At 54.1% G+C, this 17936-nt stretch overlaps 6 protein-coding genes across 6 annotated transcripts; 2 read left to right on the top strand and 4 right to left on the bottom strand.

Moving 5' to 3' along the window:
• Positions 1–124: 124 nt before the first annotated feature.
• Positions 125–755, bottom strand: CKM354_000881700 (TRAPP subunit TRS20; the record flags this gene model as incomplete). Its single annotated transcript, XM_044804212.1, has 3 exons — positions 125–238; positions 292–517; positions 571–755. The coding sequence occupies 3 exons, from the start codon at positions 753–755 to the stop codon at positions 125–127; spliced, it is 525 nt and encodes a 174-aa protein (XP_044660147.1).
• Positions 756–958: 203 nt separating this feature from the next.
• Positions 959–1607, top strand: CKM354_000881600 (mitochondrial 54S ribosomal protein YmL31; the record flags this gene model as incomplete). The annotated part of the gene is made up of 2 exons (XM_044804211.1): positions 959–1008; positions 1058–1607. The coding sequence occupies 2 exons, from the start codon at positions 959–961 to the stop codon at positions 1605–1607; spliced, it is 600 nt and encodes a 199-aa protein (XP_044660146.1).
• Positions 1608–2289: 682 nt separating this feature from the next.
• Positions 2290–2667, top strand: CKM354_000881500 (uncharacterized protein; the record flags this gene model as incomplete). Its single annotated transcript, XM_044804210.1, has 1 exon — positions 2290–2667. The coding sequence occupies one exon, from the start codon at positions 2290–2292 to the stop codon at positions 2665–2667; it is 378 nt and encodes a 125-aa protein (XP_044660145.1).
• A 2834-nt stretch (positions 2668–5501) lies between these two features.
• On the bottom strand, positions 5502–6425 carry CKM354_000881400 (uncharacterized protein; the record flags this gene model as incomplete). The annotated part of the gene is made up of 1 exon (XM_044804209.1): positions 5502–6425. One exon carries the CDS (start codon positions 6423–6425, stop codon positions 5502–5504), a length of 924 nt encoding a protein of 307 aa, XP_044660144.1.
• Positions 6426–9643: 3218 nt separating this feature from the next.
• CKM354_000881300 (uncharacterized protein) lies at positions 9644–13420 on the bottom strand (the record flags this gene model as incomplete). Its single annotated transcript, XM_044804208.1, has 1 exon — positions 9644–13420. One exon carries the CDS (start codon positions 13418–13420, stop codon positions 9644–9646), a length of 3777 nt encoding a protein of 1258 aa, XP_044660143.1.
• A 1006-nt stretch (positions 13421–14426) lies between these two features.
• Positions 14427–17808, bottom strand: CKM354_000881200 (uncharacterized protein; the record flags this gene model as incomplete). Its single annotated transcript, XM_044804207.1, has 2 exons — positions 14427–14668; positions 14769–17808. 2 exons carry the CDS (start codon positions 17806–17808, stop codon positions 14427–14429), a joined length of 3282 nt encoding a protein of 1093 aa, XP_044660142.1.
• Between the last annotated feature and the right edge of the window lie 128 nt (positions 17809–17936).

Here is a 17936-nt window from a genome sequence, read left to right as displayed (position 1 = left end):
AAAGTGGCTGTGTGTGTGGATGGCGCTGTGGTATCCTTCCGATTGCACGAGTCGCCGGTGGTCCAATTCCCAACTCATACTGCCTCACCTGAGAATGAGTGAGGAAGTGCAAGTAAGCACATCCTCACAAATACTTCTTTGCGGCAGTCGCGACCCTACTCCTGAACACTGGGCTAGTCACGGGTTGGTTCACATTGTAGAAAGGATTCATGATGCACTTCATCCATGCTTCGTAGACCTGTGCAAGGTCAGTATCACCAAGCAGCACACAAGGGTGAACCAGAGACAAACCTCGGTCATAAATTGCCTGACAGCTTCCTCAGTCTGTTGGCTAGTTGGATTGCTGGCAATCAACGTGCTCTGTCTGCCGGTGTTTGGCCGTGACGGAGGAGCTTGGTAATTCGAGTAGGGTGTAGCACTGGGGTCAGGATTCATGAGAAGCATGAACTTGATATTGCCGCCGGTCAAAAAGCAGTGGATGTGGTTGTTCTGGAAAGAGTCGATCTTCTTGAGGTATCTGGTTCTCGGTCAGATTTCTGGGAGACACGTGCGGCACATTCAGATACACACAAGTCCTTCGTGCTCCACTGGGCTTCCTCCACCATGTCGATTGCTGCATGCACGATGAATTGGTTCATATGCTTGGCCTCTTCCCGAAAGCGTGCAATGCCATCGCCGCCAACCTTTGATGTGCCAAAGTCCAGCTCGAAGAGAGGGTTGTCGCGGGTGCCGATGATGGTGAAGTAGTACGACATGGCGTCGAGTGCAGCGGGGAGTCTCGCTGGATCGTCTTTGCACTGATCCTCACTGCTTACACATGCTGTGGTGTTGACATGGCGGCGACTGCCGTGGCTCGGGGGTCATGGACCCACTCTGATATTCTTGGCACCTCCGCGGCGGACTCCATCTCCACCAGACAGCATTGAAGTCAACATCACATCAAACCCTCACACACAGCATGTTTGGCCCATTCCGACCCAGCCAGCCGCTCTCTGGTGGTCTCTTATGGTGTGTCAAAGCGTACCCAGCCACACAGCTTCGAATCTGACGTAGCCAGGAAAATCCCATGGCGACTTTCATCTCCTCAAAAGCAGCGCCATCGCCAGAGGCTACGACGCGTCGATAGCGTAGTCGCCGTTCTCGACAACGCGCTGCGCAAACAGCAAAACTCCTCCATCTCACCGCAACCAATATCCGCATCCTCAGAAGCTCCGGCTACCGTCTCTACCTCCGAAGGCACGGCAACAGCAGAGGAGCTCTCCACAACAGCAGAAGGGCAGCGCCTCCTCGCCGCCTCAACGCCGAAGTCGAAGAGTCTTGCGGCAGTGCGACACGGTAAGGGGCCCAAGCAGGGTGACTGGGTACCCTCTACGAATCCAGTAGGCGTGCCTACACCTGGGAAAAAGCTACTACGGGATGTGGTGCGAGAGACAGGAACGACAAAATTGATTGAAAGATGGAAAGCAGAGATGCCGACGGAAGCGGAGATGCTGCCGAGGGACAAGTACAGCATGTTCGACAAGAAAGTGAGAGGGTATAGGAAGGGCATTCATAAATTGCCCAAGTGGACGAGGATGAGCCAGAGATTGAACCCACCAGGTTTCTAGAGGAAATATGGAAGACACAGGCATACAGCGTGGCGTTCTGTACTTCGGGACACGAGATGAGGACACATTGCGCCGGATTTCTTTGAGAAGCCACCTGAGGAGTCCTCAAGAAGTGATTGAGCAAGTGTACAATACGGTCGGGCATCGCATACTACGACGACTTTCATCGGTTTAAGCTGGGGCACGCATTTGCAGCTGCGGATGCGACGCTATGCTAATTCCTACCTCCTGAACTGCCCATGAAAACGCACCGACAGCTTCAGTGCGTGGCTGAACGTTGGCACCGCCACGGACCTGGCATCTACAGCACTACGTCGCTGGTAAGATCTGGACAGAATGTGTGGCAGCCACATATCGAGCACGAGAGGTTTATACTTCGCGACAGGGTCACGATAGACGATCGCGACTTCGGCGACCGTCGTGAATGAGACTCAGGAGACGCCGAGTCGAAGATGTACACCATACTGGGAATGCGACGCGTTTGCTGCCAGAATAGAAGGGGACAAGTCGATCAGCATCCGTGAATACATTGATACGGCAAACTCAGGACTGTAGATATATCTTGGCGTGAAACCCACATAGTGTATACCAACCAGCACAGGAACGATTCTCACGTCAGCACACCAGCCAAATACCAACGAGCCTTTCAATCAACTCATCGAAGACATACTAAACGCTGCCAATGCCTACCAAACCGTCTGACTTCAAGTACCGGCAAGGCGACGGTGTCCACGCTACTCTGCGCGTACTTCAAGAAGCGATCGCCCAAGCTCAATCCGATTTGCAAGATATTCGCCAACAACGAGCCGAGCTCAAGAAGCAATTGATGAGCATGCCCAAGACCGCGAAAGGCCGGACGCAAATGGCCGCCTTCATCGATAAGTTGCATCGCAAGAAGGAAGCCTACAAGAAAGACTTGATGGAGATGCGAGAGTATCGGGTTATCCTCGATAACTATGACGAGAACTACGACACCGAGAAAGCGCTTGGAAAGGGGAGGGCTATTGTCTATGAGAAGCGGGTCAGAGAATGGCAGAAGCGCGTCGCGAGGGAGGCTTGAACGAGAATGACCCGTCGAACAATATCGGCTGCGAAGCGTGAACAATTGTGTCGGAGTGAGGCCCGAATAGGACGGTTGTGTGTCTCCTTTCAGTTATGTTCGACACATTCGCTTCGCGCCATAAGCACGATCAAGGCATCATGAAGCCATTCGCTACAAACAACCCCGACTACCGGATCTTTCTCCGGTCGCTCGCATGCATACAATGATGCGTGTGAACAGACCAGCCAAATGCGCAATAGATGAACTGGATCTCGATTGCATCTATGACATGCACATCATCAAACAACATGCAACTCATAAGCCACAAGCGATCTACTCAAGGAATGGATTCCTCTCCGGATGAAACTCCGACGACGCCATGGCGACTACATATGACTACGACTACTCGCCTCACTCCTACATACTAGTGCGGAAGAAGCTCCTACTCATTTCACTCAATCTATGTATTCCCCATTCCGGTATACCGTTATCACGTCTTGCAAGCTGCAGCTTTCCACTTTCACATGCTACCTCTTTCCACGAATCGGCAAAGTTGACATCTTTTTGTTCCTGCTCGTACTTTTGTACTCCGAAGCAGAACCGCGCGGAATCGTTAAAGCGCAGCTACCCGACCGACGTCTATGTGCCAGTGCCACGCTTTTTCCTTCATTGCATTGCCAAGGTAAACAACCAGTCAGCAGATCAGAGTACTGTATGTGGGTTGCCGTTGCCATTGCCGTCATGGCTTGTACTCTGATGCCCACGTTGTGAGTACAGTTCAGCCGCAATCCTTTGGCGGTTTACTATTTACTGTCAGGTGTTTCGCGACAAGACTTCGTCACGATGCAGATTCGTTGCTGGCATATACCTGGATGATCTTGGACTGCATGATCGTGGGCAGTCGTGTCCGACTTCATCCGCATATTTCCCACTTTCCACATCACAGCCGGACACCCACATCTGGTTTCTTCGGCAGGATTTCTGATACTCCGGGGACTTGATACATGTATACCACGGTTCCCTGCCATGTAATTCCTCTCCACGCCGACCGTTGACCGACTCGTCACGTCTTCCTCAATTATCACATCACATTCCTTCCTAGCCGCCCATTATCCTGCCGTGGGACATCTGTCTTCCCGCGCGCGTACGATGCGGTCACGAAGCACAAGCCAGCCTCCGGAACCAGTCTTAACGATGTATGGTACAGTACAGCGCGGCGACAACCACGCGGGAGCAAGACAGGAAGACCAAGTACCAACCCCATGTCGATCCCAACCACAAAGATCTACGATCTCTTTTGCTGTTTCTGGAAATCGCGAATGGTACTTCTAACTAAGCGGTGTAGGACGTAGCAGCACATAGGTTGTCGAAGGATGGGAAGCTATAGCTCTCCGGCCAACCAGTCAACAGCACTGCATTGCTCTCCCGAGAGAACGGTACCGTACCGCATTTTCCTTCCAAGCAGCATGAAAAAGCGTGGGGGTTTCAGTTGCAACTCTTTTGCCTCTTTCATGTGTTACCACTGTAATGATCTGGCGGCTGAAGCTTTTTTTGCGGTATGGATGCAAGATTCCTTCATCGCGCATATTCAACTCTCGCTTTTGTCTTGTCCACGTGAACATCATGAGAGATCATGACATGATGCTCTTGCTTGACCTTCTTCACATTCACGAAACATTCGAAAACTCTGCCGATTGCTAATAAGTCATCATTGAGAAAAAAAAAAAAACTGCCAGTCAGCTATGCTTCAACCAGCACGACGCACACGGCAAATTTTCGATATTTTCATATCTGCATGGCGCATCAACAAAGGCTGTTGTTTTCTAGCAGAAAACATCGATCGTCAGCCTCATTTTTTTCTTAACGACCGGCGTGGTAAATGGCTGATCCGAGAAATCTTCGTCCTCGTCGATGTTGTTTCTCGACACCGCTACTATGATGTATGCTGCTCTCTGTCTTCTTTGCACTTCGACCAGCTGTCGTCGCTACCATAGTTTTGCCATCATAGTCTTTCTTGGCTTCGGGTTGCGGGTGCTCATGATGCTGAAGGGAAACTGTGGTAGAAGGGAAGCGAGGGCAGGAGAAAGTGGGGGGAATACCACGGTTACTACTTGCATTGCTACAGTTTGTGAGCGCGTGACGGGAAAGCAGCATACAGCTTTCCGCAGCTTTGCGCAGCTTGCAGGCTGTTGTGCTCGAGCGGTTCGCGCTGTCGGTAGCCAATTGGATTGCAGAATCCTACATAGGCAGTTCCAGCTATGTTTGACAGATTTGCGATGATGGGGAATGAAGATGATGATTTGATCGATGGACAAGACGTGCACTCAGATTGTAAGAAAGGAAGGAGAAGGAATAAGGAGAAGAGAAGAAGATATTCGATTAGCCGATTCGTTTCATTTCAATCATATTCGTATCTCAATCCACAGTCAACCGGAAAACAAAGGTGGTATCTCTCATGCAATTATGCCCAACAATGCACCGAGATGCGGAAACCCAACGCCCAATAATAAAACCCATGCAACTCTGCCAGCCAGTGACGTTTGCGAGCAACAGAAAATCGAATCTCAAAAATCGCGCCACATTGCCTTTCGTATGCATATGACAAGGAATCCTTTCGCCAGTCTGTTGCAATAGCAGGAACTTGATGCCCTTTCGTGATGCAGAAAATGCAATTTCGTCCCGCATCCTTTCCGAAATAATCGATCCAATGCAATAAAAACGCCACAGAATGCAATTCTTAACCACATTTGGAAATGCAAAAATCTTTCTTGGTACACAGTCTGATGGCTTGGTAAAATAGCTTGCATGTGCATTTTTCGCTTCAATACTCATGCATGCTTTGCGGTACCGCGTCACCGCCTTCGGCCTCGTTGCTCGGCTTGCTGATGTTGCACATGGGGCTGATCGTGCTGCACAGATGCGAGCTCAGCTCTGCGCTCGGCTTCGGGATCTTCACCGACATCGTGGAGCTGCCAGCTCGGTCGTCGCCACACGTGGACCTTGCCGGACATGGTTCTGTTAAACCGCATGCCTGGGCGTTCCATTTTGCGAGCGGCACGTCTTCGCTCACGTGCGCGTTCCACGAGGTAGTCGATGGGTAGCTCCTCATCGTCGGAATCTGTCTCGTAGTCGTAGTCGTCATCGTCCGAGAGTTCCTCCGAAGGGGCAAAGGCAGATTGCAAGTAATCGGGAATGCTGGGACGGGGTGCATGACCTCCGCAGTAGTGATCGATGTCGAAGTCGTCTCTCAGTGTTGGTGAGTTGTCCGGAGTGAGATGCGGGACGTCTTGTGCGAGTGGCGTCCATGTCCGGGCTCGTGTTGGATCCGAGTCTGACCGGTTTCGTTGTACGGCACGTTGCAGTGCAGAGGCTTGACTGGACAACAGGGCTTCCCATCGGTCTGGCACCGATGTGCGTCGCGCTTGAGCTTGACGTCGGTCCTGGTGGAAGAGGGCAAAGTCGGTGATACCGGCGTCCCACTCTACCTCCTCGGCGTCGTCGTCGGAGTCCTCCGCCCAGTCTTCGTACTCGTAGGCCATTTTGGCAGGTGATAGAAAATGTGACGCTGGATCCTCGTTGATTTCATCCTCGAACGAGACGGTTCGCGGTGCTTGTCTGCGTTGGAACGGCATCGTGTCGTGCGGCGTGGGCGGTGATGTTGTTATACGTTTCTTGTCCGCATTAGTGGTGCAGTGCACGGTCGTTGGTGGCCACGTCAAACTTCTCCCGCCAACAATAGACTCGAGGCTTTGCTCGGCCAACGTGGGCGAAGGCATGGCTAAGTAGTTGGGCGCTGGAAGTCGAAGAGATGTGGTTGGAAGATGGCCGAGTAAGCCGAAGAGGAAGGCGTGGGATAGGCAACCAGATGCGTGAGTGGTGTAATGGTGCAGATCGTGTGGGAAGAGAAGCGCCGCAGTTCAGGCGTGAGTTCAGCCGGGACGATGCGATGCGCTGTGCAGGAGCAGAAGGCGATCGTGGACGTGGACGGCCGAGAGATGCAGGCCCGATCCGCCGTCCGACCACGACGACCGGTGCGTGGTCGTGGTGAGGAGGAGCTGGGCGACGACACGTCGTGCGAGGTCGTCTGTTTTAAAGCAGCTTTGGGAGGTATATGCTGGTCGCACGGAGTGAGGGGCGGCGGGCGATCTGGGTGCAACAATGCAGCAGCTGCAGGAGGAGCGGCGACAGGCATCACCTAAGTAAGTACATGGTGCTGCAGGCAGACAGACGGCACACACACACAGTCATCCGCGCAGGATCGCAAATGGGTCGCCGCCTGGTCGGAGGGGCAGCGGTCGTGGTGGCTGCGTCACTCAGTCATCGCCGGCCGCATGTGATGGACTGACCAAGCAGTCATCCGTGAGACAGACGCGTTCTCCCAGAATGCCATGCCATCCACGGCTGCCAGAAAGAGATGCGAGAGGGTCGCGAAAAAGAGGCGGGCAAAGCTACGCATCCCGCGTCAGCAGCACTCCAGCACAAGTGCATTGTGGGCGTCGTCGAGCTCGAGCGCGCGCGCGGTGGGTTGCACGAACAGCTGCAGGTACTCGACTCCCGCTGCCTGAATGAGGCATCGGCCGCGCCTGGCGCCTCTGCGATTCTGGCGATGGCCTGCAGTAGTGTGGGCCGTCTCTGCTCCGACTCGCGCGCGTCTGCTCTGTCCTGCCTCCCTGGACGTTCTGTGCATCATGCATCGAAGCTTGTCCGCGACACGAGTGGGCGTGAGCGGAGGGGTGTGCGGCGGACATCAGGTGCGAGGGTGATGAAGTGGTCATCATCCATCCCCAAGCGAAGTGCGAGTGCAAGTGCGAGCCAGTGCTCGGCTGGCGCCGCGCGGGACGGCGCACGGAACCATCGAAAGCGCAATTGATTGTGGCTGGACGTGGTGTAACCTGCTTGCCTGCTGCTCTCTCTGCTGCCTCTCACACTGCCCTTCTGGTTGACGGATGAAGTGATCGCGGCACCGCGCTGCCCAATGCCAATGCCATGACCGAATTGCGCATGGCGAACAGGACTGCATCGCGCAACATCCAACCACGGCCGCACACGTTCGACGGTCGAAACCGCCAGTCCGGCTCTTCCTCGCTTCCACCCTGCGGCAACCCCCACGAAAGAGAAGAGGAGGCCCGCTGATCCTGGAACATCACCTCCTCCCACCACCCCGAGCACACCCTCTCCAACAACCCGTCGACCTGAGCCTCGCTCGCGACGCGCACACCGGACCTCTGCCCGCCGAGAGCGCAGCATTGCAGCCAGCAGAATTCATCATGAATCATCGTCATGCGCAAACTCTCCTCTGCCGACAGCAGCGCAATGTGGTTGTTTGTCCCGTCCGCGCCCGAATGGGAAGCGCCCGCCACAAGGAATGAGGGCGTGGGAGTTGGCTGATATTCCGTCGCGGCTGACAGCTGACCACCATGTGATATCTCCTACACCGACACCTGCCTCTGCGGCACCGAAATCAACCTTCGCGATGCCCTGGAGCCGCAAGTGGCGAACCTGCCTGCTACACGGGCGGTGAAACATCGTCGCACCCTCGCACACCCTCCCCCGGCACTGCCTAGCAAAGGGTGTGTATTATCCTACCCGGCACTTGCTCCACTGCAGAGAAAACGGTTGTGCGAAAGTGGCAAATGGCGAGTGACCCTCTCTTGCAACTGAGACATGCGTCTATACCAGGAATTCAGCGGGGTCTTCCACTATAGCGCGACACCTTCTCCACCACATCGCCGGAATCCGGCATACCTTTCGAGGAAGCTTACACCACCTCCTGCAGCTTGCTGACAACCTGTTTGGGACGCGATCGACGTCGCATAATCCCTCACAGCATTGCGAAGATGCGCGAAGTCCTCGGTGGAGCCTGTACCACCTGTCTCCCAAATCCAAGTCCACCTGATTTGGCCAGGTGCATATTAGAGCCGCGTCAGATGACAGAATACAATCCACTTCGCCTCCGCGGCTGACCCTCGCAGCCAGCTTTTGGTGCCTCGAATCGTGGTCAGACTGCCCTATGCACCCTTCCGCCTTCCTTCGGCCTCGTGGCATGTCCAACCACAATTCATTGTTCGTCCACTCCATTTCGTATAGCCTCTTCTTATGGTGGAGAGGAGGGAGAGTCATGATCATGCTATACCGGAACCTCCACGGAACATCACACCATTTCACGTTCAGAACTCTCGTGTTGCTGTGGTGTGAACCTTCAACGCCCTTCGTTGCGCTCGTCCACGAAGGTGCGCATCAAATAGCTCGCCATATTCATCTCCATCTGAACCAGCAGACGTCCGCCTCGCGAAGATCGTCTCCTCCACAAAGACCACACACCTCCATTTCGCATTCAGACTTCGCAGATCAGGGTAATCAGGATCCCAAATCTGGTCAGCTAGCCCTAGCCCTGCACACCATAGGAAAAATAGCGAGACCCTCCTGCACCCCAGACCCCTCCATCTGCAGCCCTGCATCCTACCACTCACTACCCATTTCCCACACCCTGTGTCCTTATCATGCGAGCGGCTGACTCTGCCTACATTGTTCCCTCCGAGGAGCGCGAACGCTCAGCTAAGCAAGCTGATTTGTTACAAATACTTCAGCAACAGCCACTACTCCACGGACTTCGCCTTTGTTTGAACGCCTCCGACCTATCATGATCGAGAGAATGCACTTTCAGCTAGCCAGTGATGACTGCTGACCACCTTTCCACTTGCACTTGTTGGCCAGAAGGCAGCCACTATTTCGAATGACAGTACTGTATACCACTTCCTTCCGGTAGCAAGATGTCTAGCTAGTGCTGAATTGTATATTGTCACTGCTGACCCCCAACAATTCTGTTGTCAAACTATCATAGCTGAACAGCAGGATTGCGAGCTTTCGAGCACATTCTTGCGCGTTCAGTAGTCTCTGCGAAGTGATTTGCCACCGTATCCTCCCGTTCACCTTGCCAGTCCATCGTCTTTCATTCAGCTTGCCACTTCATCGTCTTTCGCTCAGCTCACCACTTTCACACCACCTCATTCTCGTCACCACCGCCCATCTCATTCTGTCGTTCCGCCTCAGCAGCAGCCAACTTTCCCAAACTCCCCATCCACGGCTCATCCTCTTCCACCCCATAAACAGACCTCTCCTCCGGCCTCAAATGCTCCGGCAACACAGTCCTACATGTCAATGCAAATCTCAAACACCCCTCCGGAACAACTTTATGTTCCAAATAACTCTGAATCTCATACCCCTCCATCAACACAATGTCCCCATGATTCAACGTCAAAGTAACCAAATCCTCAGCTTTCTTGGTCCGTTTTGCGAAAATGCCAAGTTCGTGCGGAAGTTCTTTTCTGCGGGTTTCATAGGCGCGTTTGTTTCCTGATGCAAGTAATTCTTGAGCTTCTTCCCATGCTGCGAGACGTTTGAGGTACATTTCTCTCCCGCCAATGGAGCCTGGGACGGGCTTCTCGGGTGTCAAGATGCCGGTTTTGCTGCATCCGACGAAGTGTTTGGCTTTCATGCGCAGCATCATTTTTGCTTTGCTGCCGAGTGACATGGAAGCGATGCGAGGTCCGAGACCTGTTTCTCCGTCGTCGTGGTATTCGACTTTTTGGCCTTCCATGTAGGCGAAGATGAGCTGTTCGTTGAAGTCTGTGTGGCCGGATGCGGAGGAGAAGTTTTGGGATGCCCAGTTGAGGTCTGCGCGACAGGCTCGAACTGGCCAGGGGGCGGAAGAGAAGGGCAGGCTGGAGCCGCCGGCGACGAATTTGTAGGGCATGCCGTAGTTGACGCTGAAGGCTGTCATGAGGTCGCCTGGTTCGGTGGGTGCTGTTGTGGTCGTTGTTTTCGCGGCTGAGAGGGAAGGTCGGCCGCGTGCTCTCTTTGGTGGTGATGACTCTTCTGCTTCGTCTTCGTCTTCGCTGTCGTCGAATTTGTTCTGTTCCTCACAGAAGAGTGCCTGCGAGCCATTGAGCATATTTTCAATGATAGAATCGTCTACCACTCCTGCATCAGTCCCCAGTTTGCGCGCATCTGGGGTTACTGCCAATTTGCCTGGAGAAGCTGTCTTTAGCTTGAGAGTCGCAGAGCTTCCAGTTCCAATGAATGGTCTTCTCTCCAGATGCAAGTCCATCTCTGGATCGTCCTGTCTCTGCATCGCATCGAACATCTCATCAGGTCCTCTAGATGCTGAGTTGATCTTTGCATTGCTGACCGCATGGACCAGCTTGCCATTGATTCCATCGAATGTGTAGGTGAAGATCTTGAATCCGAGTTTGTTGTGCTCGACTGTGACTTTCACACCTAGATGCTTTGCATACCTGTTGCGAGACAGCGTTGGCCCTTCGCCCGCGCTGTCCCAAGGCTGGTGAAGCATTGCAGGCTTGACTGTAATATGCTTTGGAAAGTTGGAGAAATCACACTGCGGATTGTCACACGCCCAGCCTCGCCAAAGTCGTCGAGGATTGCATCGTCCGCATTGTGGACAGACAACACCTCGGGTGTTGATGTTGGTCAAGTTATCACCCATGACTTTGCCGCTGTCAGGGATGGGTGGCCGTACACTGAAAGGCTGTTCTTCATTTTGCCATCGGGTTCGATGGAGGAGAAAGGCAGGATTGAATAAAAGATCACCAAAAGGCGCGTCTGCGCCGCAGGAAAGCTTCCAAAACCTCTCGCAAGATGAGTTAAGACACATCCAGCCAGTAAAGTACACTTGTGGTGATTCGTTATTGCAGTCCTGACAAGTCTTCTTGGTGAGAGGTCCAGCAAGGTCCTCATCCACCTTGGTAACGTTATTCTGTACTGGACCATGCCATGCGCGCTTGTTGTCCTTGAGTCGCTCGAGCCGGAATTTGACAGTCGTCCATGCTTTCTTTCCCTTGCCTAATGTCTTCTCTTCCCACACCGCGACTGGCTTATACCAACCAAGCACGCAGTAACGATGCGGCATCTTGCATATTGCACCAGCGTTCTTGTTACCACAAATCACAACAATAGGGTTTTGATGATCAATGTCGTTGAGCACAGCCTGGACTTGGGCGTCGTCCAAAGAATGGTGTTTGGCCTGCAGCAGTTGCCCAGTAGCATCAGCCTGCATACCTCCTCCAGCTCGAGCAATGATGACATCTGTGTCCATATACTCTCGAGAATTTCCGACTCCATCGTAGAGAAATGCATAGACATGGCCACTGTTCTGATAGCATCCACTCTGTGGCGACTTGAAATATGGCACTGTCTCGCAAAGAGCTTGTCGGCTCTCTGCCCATACTTCAGGGTGGCCTTGAGGCTCTTCCTTGGAATCGATGGGTCGACGTGCTGTAAGCTTACGGGACAGCTGAATCAATTCTGGTGTTGCGGGTGGCTCTTCGAGATCAGCCATAGGTAAGCCACAGCTTTGAAGAGTGTGTATTGGAGTTGCAAGAGACTTGCTGCCTGGCGTGCTTTCTGGAGTCGGCAGAGCATTTACTCCAGTCGTTGTTACTCCTTGGAACTCTTGGTGCGCAGCAGTCATCGCAGACCTTCTTTTCGGCTGCTTCGATATTGCAGTACTGAGCTTGGCTGGTGTTACTCGAAGCGTAACTATGTCACTTGAAACTCGGAGGCTCTTAGTGGAGGAGCTCAGCCTCCTGAGGTGCTTTGGGACTGAAGGTCTGTGGACATCATCTTCAACTGAACGCTTGCGCTTCCTACTCCTACCGACGGAATTCCGTGTCGAACGTCCTGCATCTGTGTTGTCCTGAGTGGCCGGTAAATCGTTGCCTTTATGCTCCGCAGTTCTCGGGTTGCTCCTGGACACGATGATCACATCATCACTCCTCTCCTCTTCGCGTGGCATTCCAACAAGGTCACCAAACCTCTGAATTGGTTTGAGCGATCGTCTCGGTCGCGTACTTCTCGTCAGGGTTTCCACTCCAGATTCAGTAGAGCCTCGTGGCATGTTCGCGGGAGGACTAGCAATACCAGGTGTAGAATCCGTCAATGGCAGATCATGAGGGTTGTCTGCAGTTGCAGTTTGTGTACCTGTATCGCCTCTGCTTCCCTCCACGTTGACTCTCGTGCTTTCGAAGATACCATCTGGGATAGGCCGTAAGTCAATGTCGGATGGTGCCTCGCTGAGCGGACTCGACACGTCTGTGTCTCGCTCTTGTTTGGCATTGTCCGGTGTGCTCGGTCGCTGTGGAAGGTCTGAGAGTTTGCTGGTCTCATAAGTCGGATTTGCCATCCCGCTTGACCTCACGACAGAGTCACCTGCTTGCTCCGCAGGTTCAATTTCGGACCTCTGATTGCAATTGGGGAACCAGTGCGAAGCACCTGATGCCAAGCTCTGCGCATGCGCTTCTGGCAGGCGGGCCGTGTGTGAATCATCGATCTCGTCGTGAACCTTATGCGCTGCAGAAGCAGGGGCAGAGGACTCATTATCATCTAATCGAGGCTTCTCGTCCGTCTCGTGCTGTGCAGCTTCACGTGTGGCTACACGTTTCACCACTTTGCCAAACTGGACTGCAGGTCTCCTCGCTGCAGGTTGCCGAGACAAAGAATAGACTCTGATTGACTTTCCATTGCGTTTCCCATCCTTTGCGGATCCTTTCCCGCGTGCAGTCCGTTGCGGGTTGATGGTAGTCATGGACTGTAAGTCCTTCCGATTCGGCTCAGTCGTGCTGCGAGGCAGTGGCTCTGCGTAGTTCTTGCGCTTGTTTGCATTGCGAGCGGAACTGCGTTCTCCTGGGATAAACGGACGACCTTCAGCTGGTGTCGGCCGAGCGTCCCTGCTGCGGTCCAGTTCCTTGGGCGGCATGAGGCGTTTGGTCGAAGGTATTGACTCGGTCACGATGTTGAGTTCGGAGAATCCCAAAGGATGGACAGTGGGTACGTCACTGCACTTGCTTCAATGCTTGCGTCGTGAATGCCTCCAACAGCCTCTGGATACCACCGTCTTCAGGGGCGCTTGACTTCCAGAGTAAGACGACAATTGAGGGCTATCTCTTGCGGCTGGCCTCGCAGTTGTTCGCTCGTGCGTTCTCTTGCAGACAGAGCGCGAAAGGACTGCCGACCGGCGTCGACTAGCGGTGGTTTCGATAGGTCTCGATGTCAGTTTGTGTCGTGATGCACATTGATGCGTGAGCATTGGTGTTTGCCGCATCGAATTGAACCTTCGAGGTGGCGTGCAAGGGTCAATTTGAGTTTCGCGGAGCCATGCGGGCGACAAGGGTTCAACGTTGCGCCGCGCATGATGAAGTGAAGGTAAGCATCAAGCGAGCTGCCAAAGGTTTCTAGGTGGAATGCACATTGCAAAGTAAAGCTTTTTCACTACAGGCACGGATACGTAGACCAGATAGCTAACTCGCAAGGCCCTCCTGTGCTCACGCTGTCTCGCAACGCAATGAGAACCTCCGCCTCTCCCGAGGTGACAGATTTTTGCATGCTCGCAGGTGGCATCATACACCTATTAGTACAGAGCGTTGCTCTAGCACTTGCGACAGTTCGAGATGCTCATGATCCGAACGCGCTGAGGTGAGCGCGCCGCATAAATGCAAAGCCACGCAGCATGGCTGGGTGACGATAGGCGATGAGCGCGCGACCCAATCATTGCGGGCCATTCCTGCCCAAATCGAGGGCGTCCATCGGAACCATCAGAAACAAGCATCCCGAAATGCGTTGAAGGGCTGCAGGACCGATGCATGTGCTCACTTCACGTTCTGCTTCTGTCTCAGTTCTGAGCTCGGAGCCAATGCAGTCTAGCTGCTGTTTGCTCAGATCGTTGCAGAACGTGCTGCCAGACATTAGTGTAGGAGAGACAACCTTCAGAATAGCAACGAGATGTTGAAATGTCTCCAGTCGTCAAGGAGCACAACGCGGGTCGGATCATTCACGAATGAACGGCGATACTCGGCAATGCGCTGCGCAATTAGTCCCGCATCTCTACCAATGTTTGTTGTGCGCAATTCTCTGATGAGATTCGAGAGACCTTCCTTCCACCGCTTGTCTTCTTCAGGATTGCGAGCAGGAGTGCGCTCGGTGCCCATCAGTCGAAGCAAGTCGTTGTCTGTGACATTAGTCGTCTCGGGTCAGTGAGCGCCGCAGAAGTAATGTAATGTTGAACGATTGCCGCTGAAATTTGAAGAAAACTAAAAAACAACACGTACCGTGAAGCACCATCTCGTGGAAATGTTGGTAGCCGCAGTTCGGAACGTCACATTGCCCACGCTCAATCTCGAAAGGGCACACCAACGCCTCAGGGTCGATTTTGTGATTGAAAGTTAAGCTCTTGAAGCCGCCTGACACGGTGTTAGTATATTCCGGGTGGTAGCGGTAGTCCTTGAATCGCCGCAAAGGGCTCTCGTATGGTGTGTAGCGTGATGCCTGAACTTGGTCATTGCGGGTCGTGGTCAGAGTGCTGTCGTCTGGCACAGCTTGCAACTCCGGCGCGAGGTCTAAGACGTCCAGAGGGTCATTCGATCCCAAGCCACTTTCTGAAGGAGCCGCGGACATCTCCTGTTCAGATGAAGACACTTGCGCAGAAGGCTCGGCCGCACCGTGGCCTGATTTCCCAGCGTAGACTTCGTCCTCGTCATCGTCGCTGTCGTCGGAAGACTCCTCGGATGTATCCATAGCCTCGTCGCTGTCGACATCGTCCGGTGCGCTGGAATCCTGAGCAGGCGGCTGCATCTGAACCACGTTCTCGTTCAAATGCGCAGGGGGTTCATAGATGTTATCTAAATCGTCTTCGTCCTCGTCAGCATCGTCGACAGCTCCACCGTCCGCTAGAGCAGCCTGCGGATCGAACGAAGTAGTGGAATTGTCGTACTGTCCGCGCGCCGCAGCGTCTTCGGTGGTTGAAGCCATTGCGTATGAAGAATCAGCTGCGTCTTCAGGGACTACATCATCGACGCGGCTGTGTAGGGATGATGACGAAACAGTGGTTGCCTGGGAGTCCACACGCGGCGGTAAACGGGTGTCCTGGGCCTGCTGATGCTGTGAGGCCTCAGTACTGTCACCGTATAAATCTTCGTCATCGTCGTCATCGATCTCATCCGCAGCCTCGTTCGTAGCGAGTGATACCGGCAGTGTCGTGGTCACATTTGGCTTGCTCTGTGCTTCCGTGTTTGCTTCACTGGTAGGCATTGAAGGTGTGATAGCATGTGGAGTCATGGGACTACCAGAGTTGTGACCAGCTCTGAGTGCTTCCAGTTCTCGCAGTCGGCGTTGCAATGCCTCCTTCTCCTGAGCACGGGCAAGCCTGATTGCGGCAGGATCAGCAGGCGAGACAGCAGTTGCAGCCTTTGAAGCAGCCGGATCACTCTGTTCGCCCATAGCGAGAGCAGGGCTCGCACCGTTCGGCGTTAATGTCATCGGTGTGGCTGACAGACCCTGCAGCTTGCGCCGTTTCTCCTTCTCCGCAATCTGCTGCTTGAAAGCCTCGATCTCTTCCAACTTACGTTCATACGCACTGGGCGTGCTGGGAGAGGATGTTGCAGCCTGCGATTGGCTTGATAGTCTTGGTGCATCTTGAGCTGAGGGCGCTGATGGGTTTGGCTTAGTCTGCTGCTCATCGTCGGAACTATCGTCGATGTCCATATCATCTTCGTCGTCACTACTTAATGCAATGATGCAGCGGTCGTCGATGGACGCGCCCCCACGGTCGCCAAAAGTCGGATTCAAGCCAGCCGCATTGTTGCCATTGACATTGCCGATAGCGGGGAGGGAAGCCACGTCTTTTATCGTTGGCACAGCTGCTGCACCGGTTGCGCTAGAAGATTGCGAGATTGACGGGGGAGCGAACGACGTAAAGAGCCCAGGGAGACCAAAGCTTTGGACAATGGGTGGAGATACCAGTCCGGAGGCGGGTGCTTGATAGCCGTTGCTGTCGGGAGCTCGGACGGTGTTTGCGGCTGGTGGCATCGGTTGTTGAGTTGCAAGGCTGGCAGCAGCTTCTACAAGCCCAGCACCAAGTCCACCAGCAGACGGAGCGCCAGAGCTAGAAGGCGTCCCATTCCCTGGAGCGAGTTTATTCGCAGCTGCATCGTTGGCAAGTTTGGCAGTTTGTTCTGCAGCTCGCTTGGCCTTGATCGCCTCTAGTCTTCGACGCACTTCCTCAGTCTTATCCTTGGTCATGACGCCGCTCTTAGGGGCAGGGGGTGTGGCCGCTGCGGAAGTTGACATGGAGGCCGAGGGCTGGGCGGTTGCGACACGTTGGGCTGGAACTGCTTGCGGCACGGCTTGCTGCGTGGATGCTGTCGGCGTGACCGACAACTTGCTCGCTTCAGTCTTCTTTGCCTTGGCTGCCTGCAACTTCGCCAGATACTCGCTTCGATCCTTTGGCGCGGCCGGTTTTACCGCCTTCGCTGGTGGAGCCTTGGGCGCTGCGGGTTTGGTTGTTCCTGCGGGAGTGATACTCCCGGATGGTACGGGCAGGTCGAGTTGGTTGTAAATGCGCCGAAGCAATTGCTCTTCATGTACCTCTCGACGGATGTCGTCGTACTTGTATCCTGCCTTATGCATCTCGAGCACGAATGTCTTGCTTGCAGCCTCTTTACTTGCCCTGAGAGAGCCATTGCTGGTGGTGCTAGACGTGGCAGGAGCCTTCCCGTGGAGGCCGTGAGCTCTAGGAATTGGCACGAAGGATGGTTGTTGAACCGCGACAGGCCGCAATTGTTGCTGTTGCTGTTGCGTTTGATGTTGATATTGGTTTGACCCACGCCGGCTTTCTGGATCTCGTGGTCCCTTCGGGGGTGTGCGCAGGAATCCACGAGCCTGCGGAGTGCCTGCGTCGTCTAGCTCGCCGTCTTCAATCTCGCCATCCTCTTCTCTCATCTCAATATCTCGATTGCTTGGCGCGTCTGACGCCCGCGTATTACTAGGTTGCGCTCGAGGCTCGACAGGCGCTGGGACGGTCGCTGAGATGCGAGCGACTGGGGCGGGAGGCATCGGAATGAGGCCACTCTGTAAGGCATGAAAGATGGCGCCGAGCTGCTCTGGAGCAATACCTTGCAGCGCGGCGAGTACTTCAGGCGGCAGCGCAGGCATACCAGCGGCTGTAGGTGGTGGTGCTTGACCGGAAGCAGGCGCGCCGTTGGTAGTGCCATTGGCGGATGCCATCGAGCTGTTCTGTTGTTGCTGCTGCTGATGGTATGATGTTTGGGAAGCGGCGTGCGCGCCTCCCCAGGAGAATGGACCATTCGACATATCGATCAAGAGCGCGCGCCAATACACAATGCCGACGTGCTACAGGCTACGAGCATAGTCGCGACGATGCTCACTTTTTAGTCCGCGTGTCTCGAGCGGTTTTCTCGCGTTCGACAGGCTCTTTGTCA

Source organism: Cercospora kikuchii (genome assembly GCF_019650295.1).
Source record: "Cercospora kikuchii DNA, contig_00005, whole genome shotgun sequence".
NCBI classification, from domain to species: domain Eukaryota; kingdom Fungi; phylum Ascomycota; class Dothideomycetes; order Mycosphaerellales; family Mycosphaerellaceae; genus Cercospora; species Cercospora kikuchii.
Note: the sequence above shows the minus strand (reverse complement) of the source record. Positions and strands in the feature narration are given on the sequence as shown.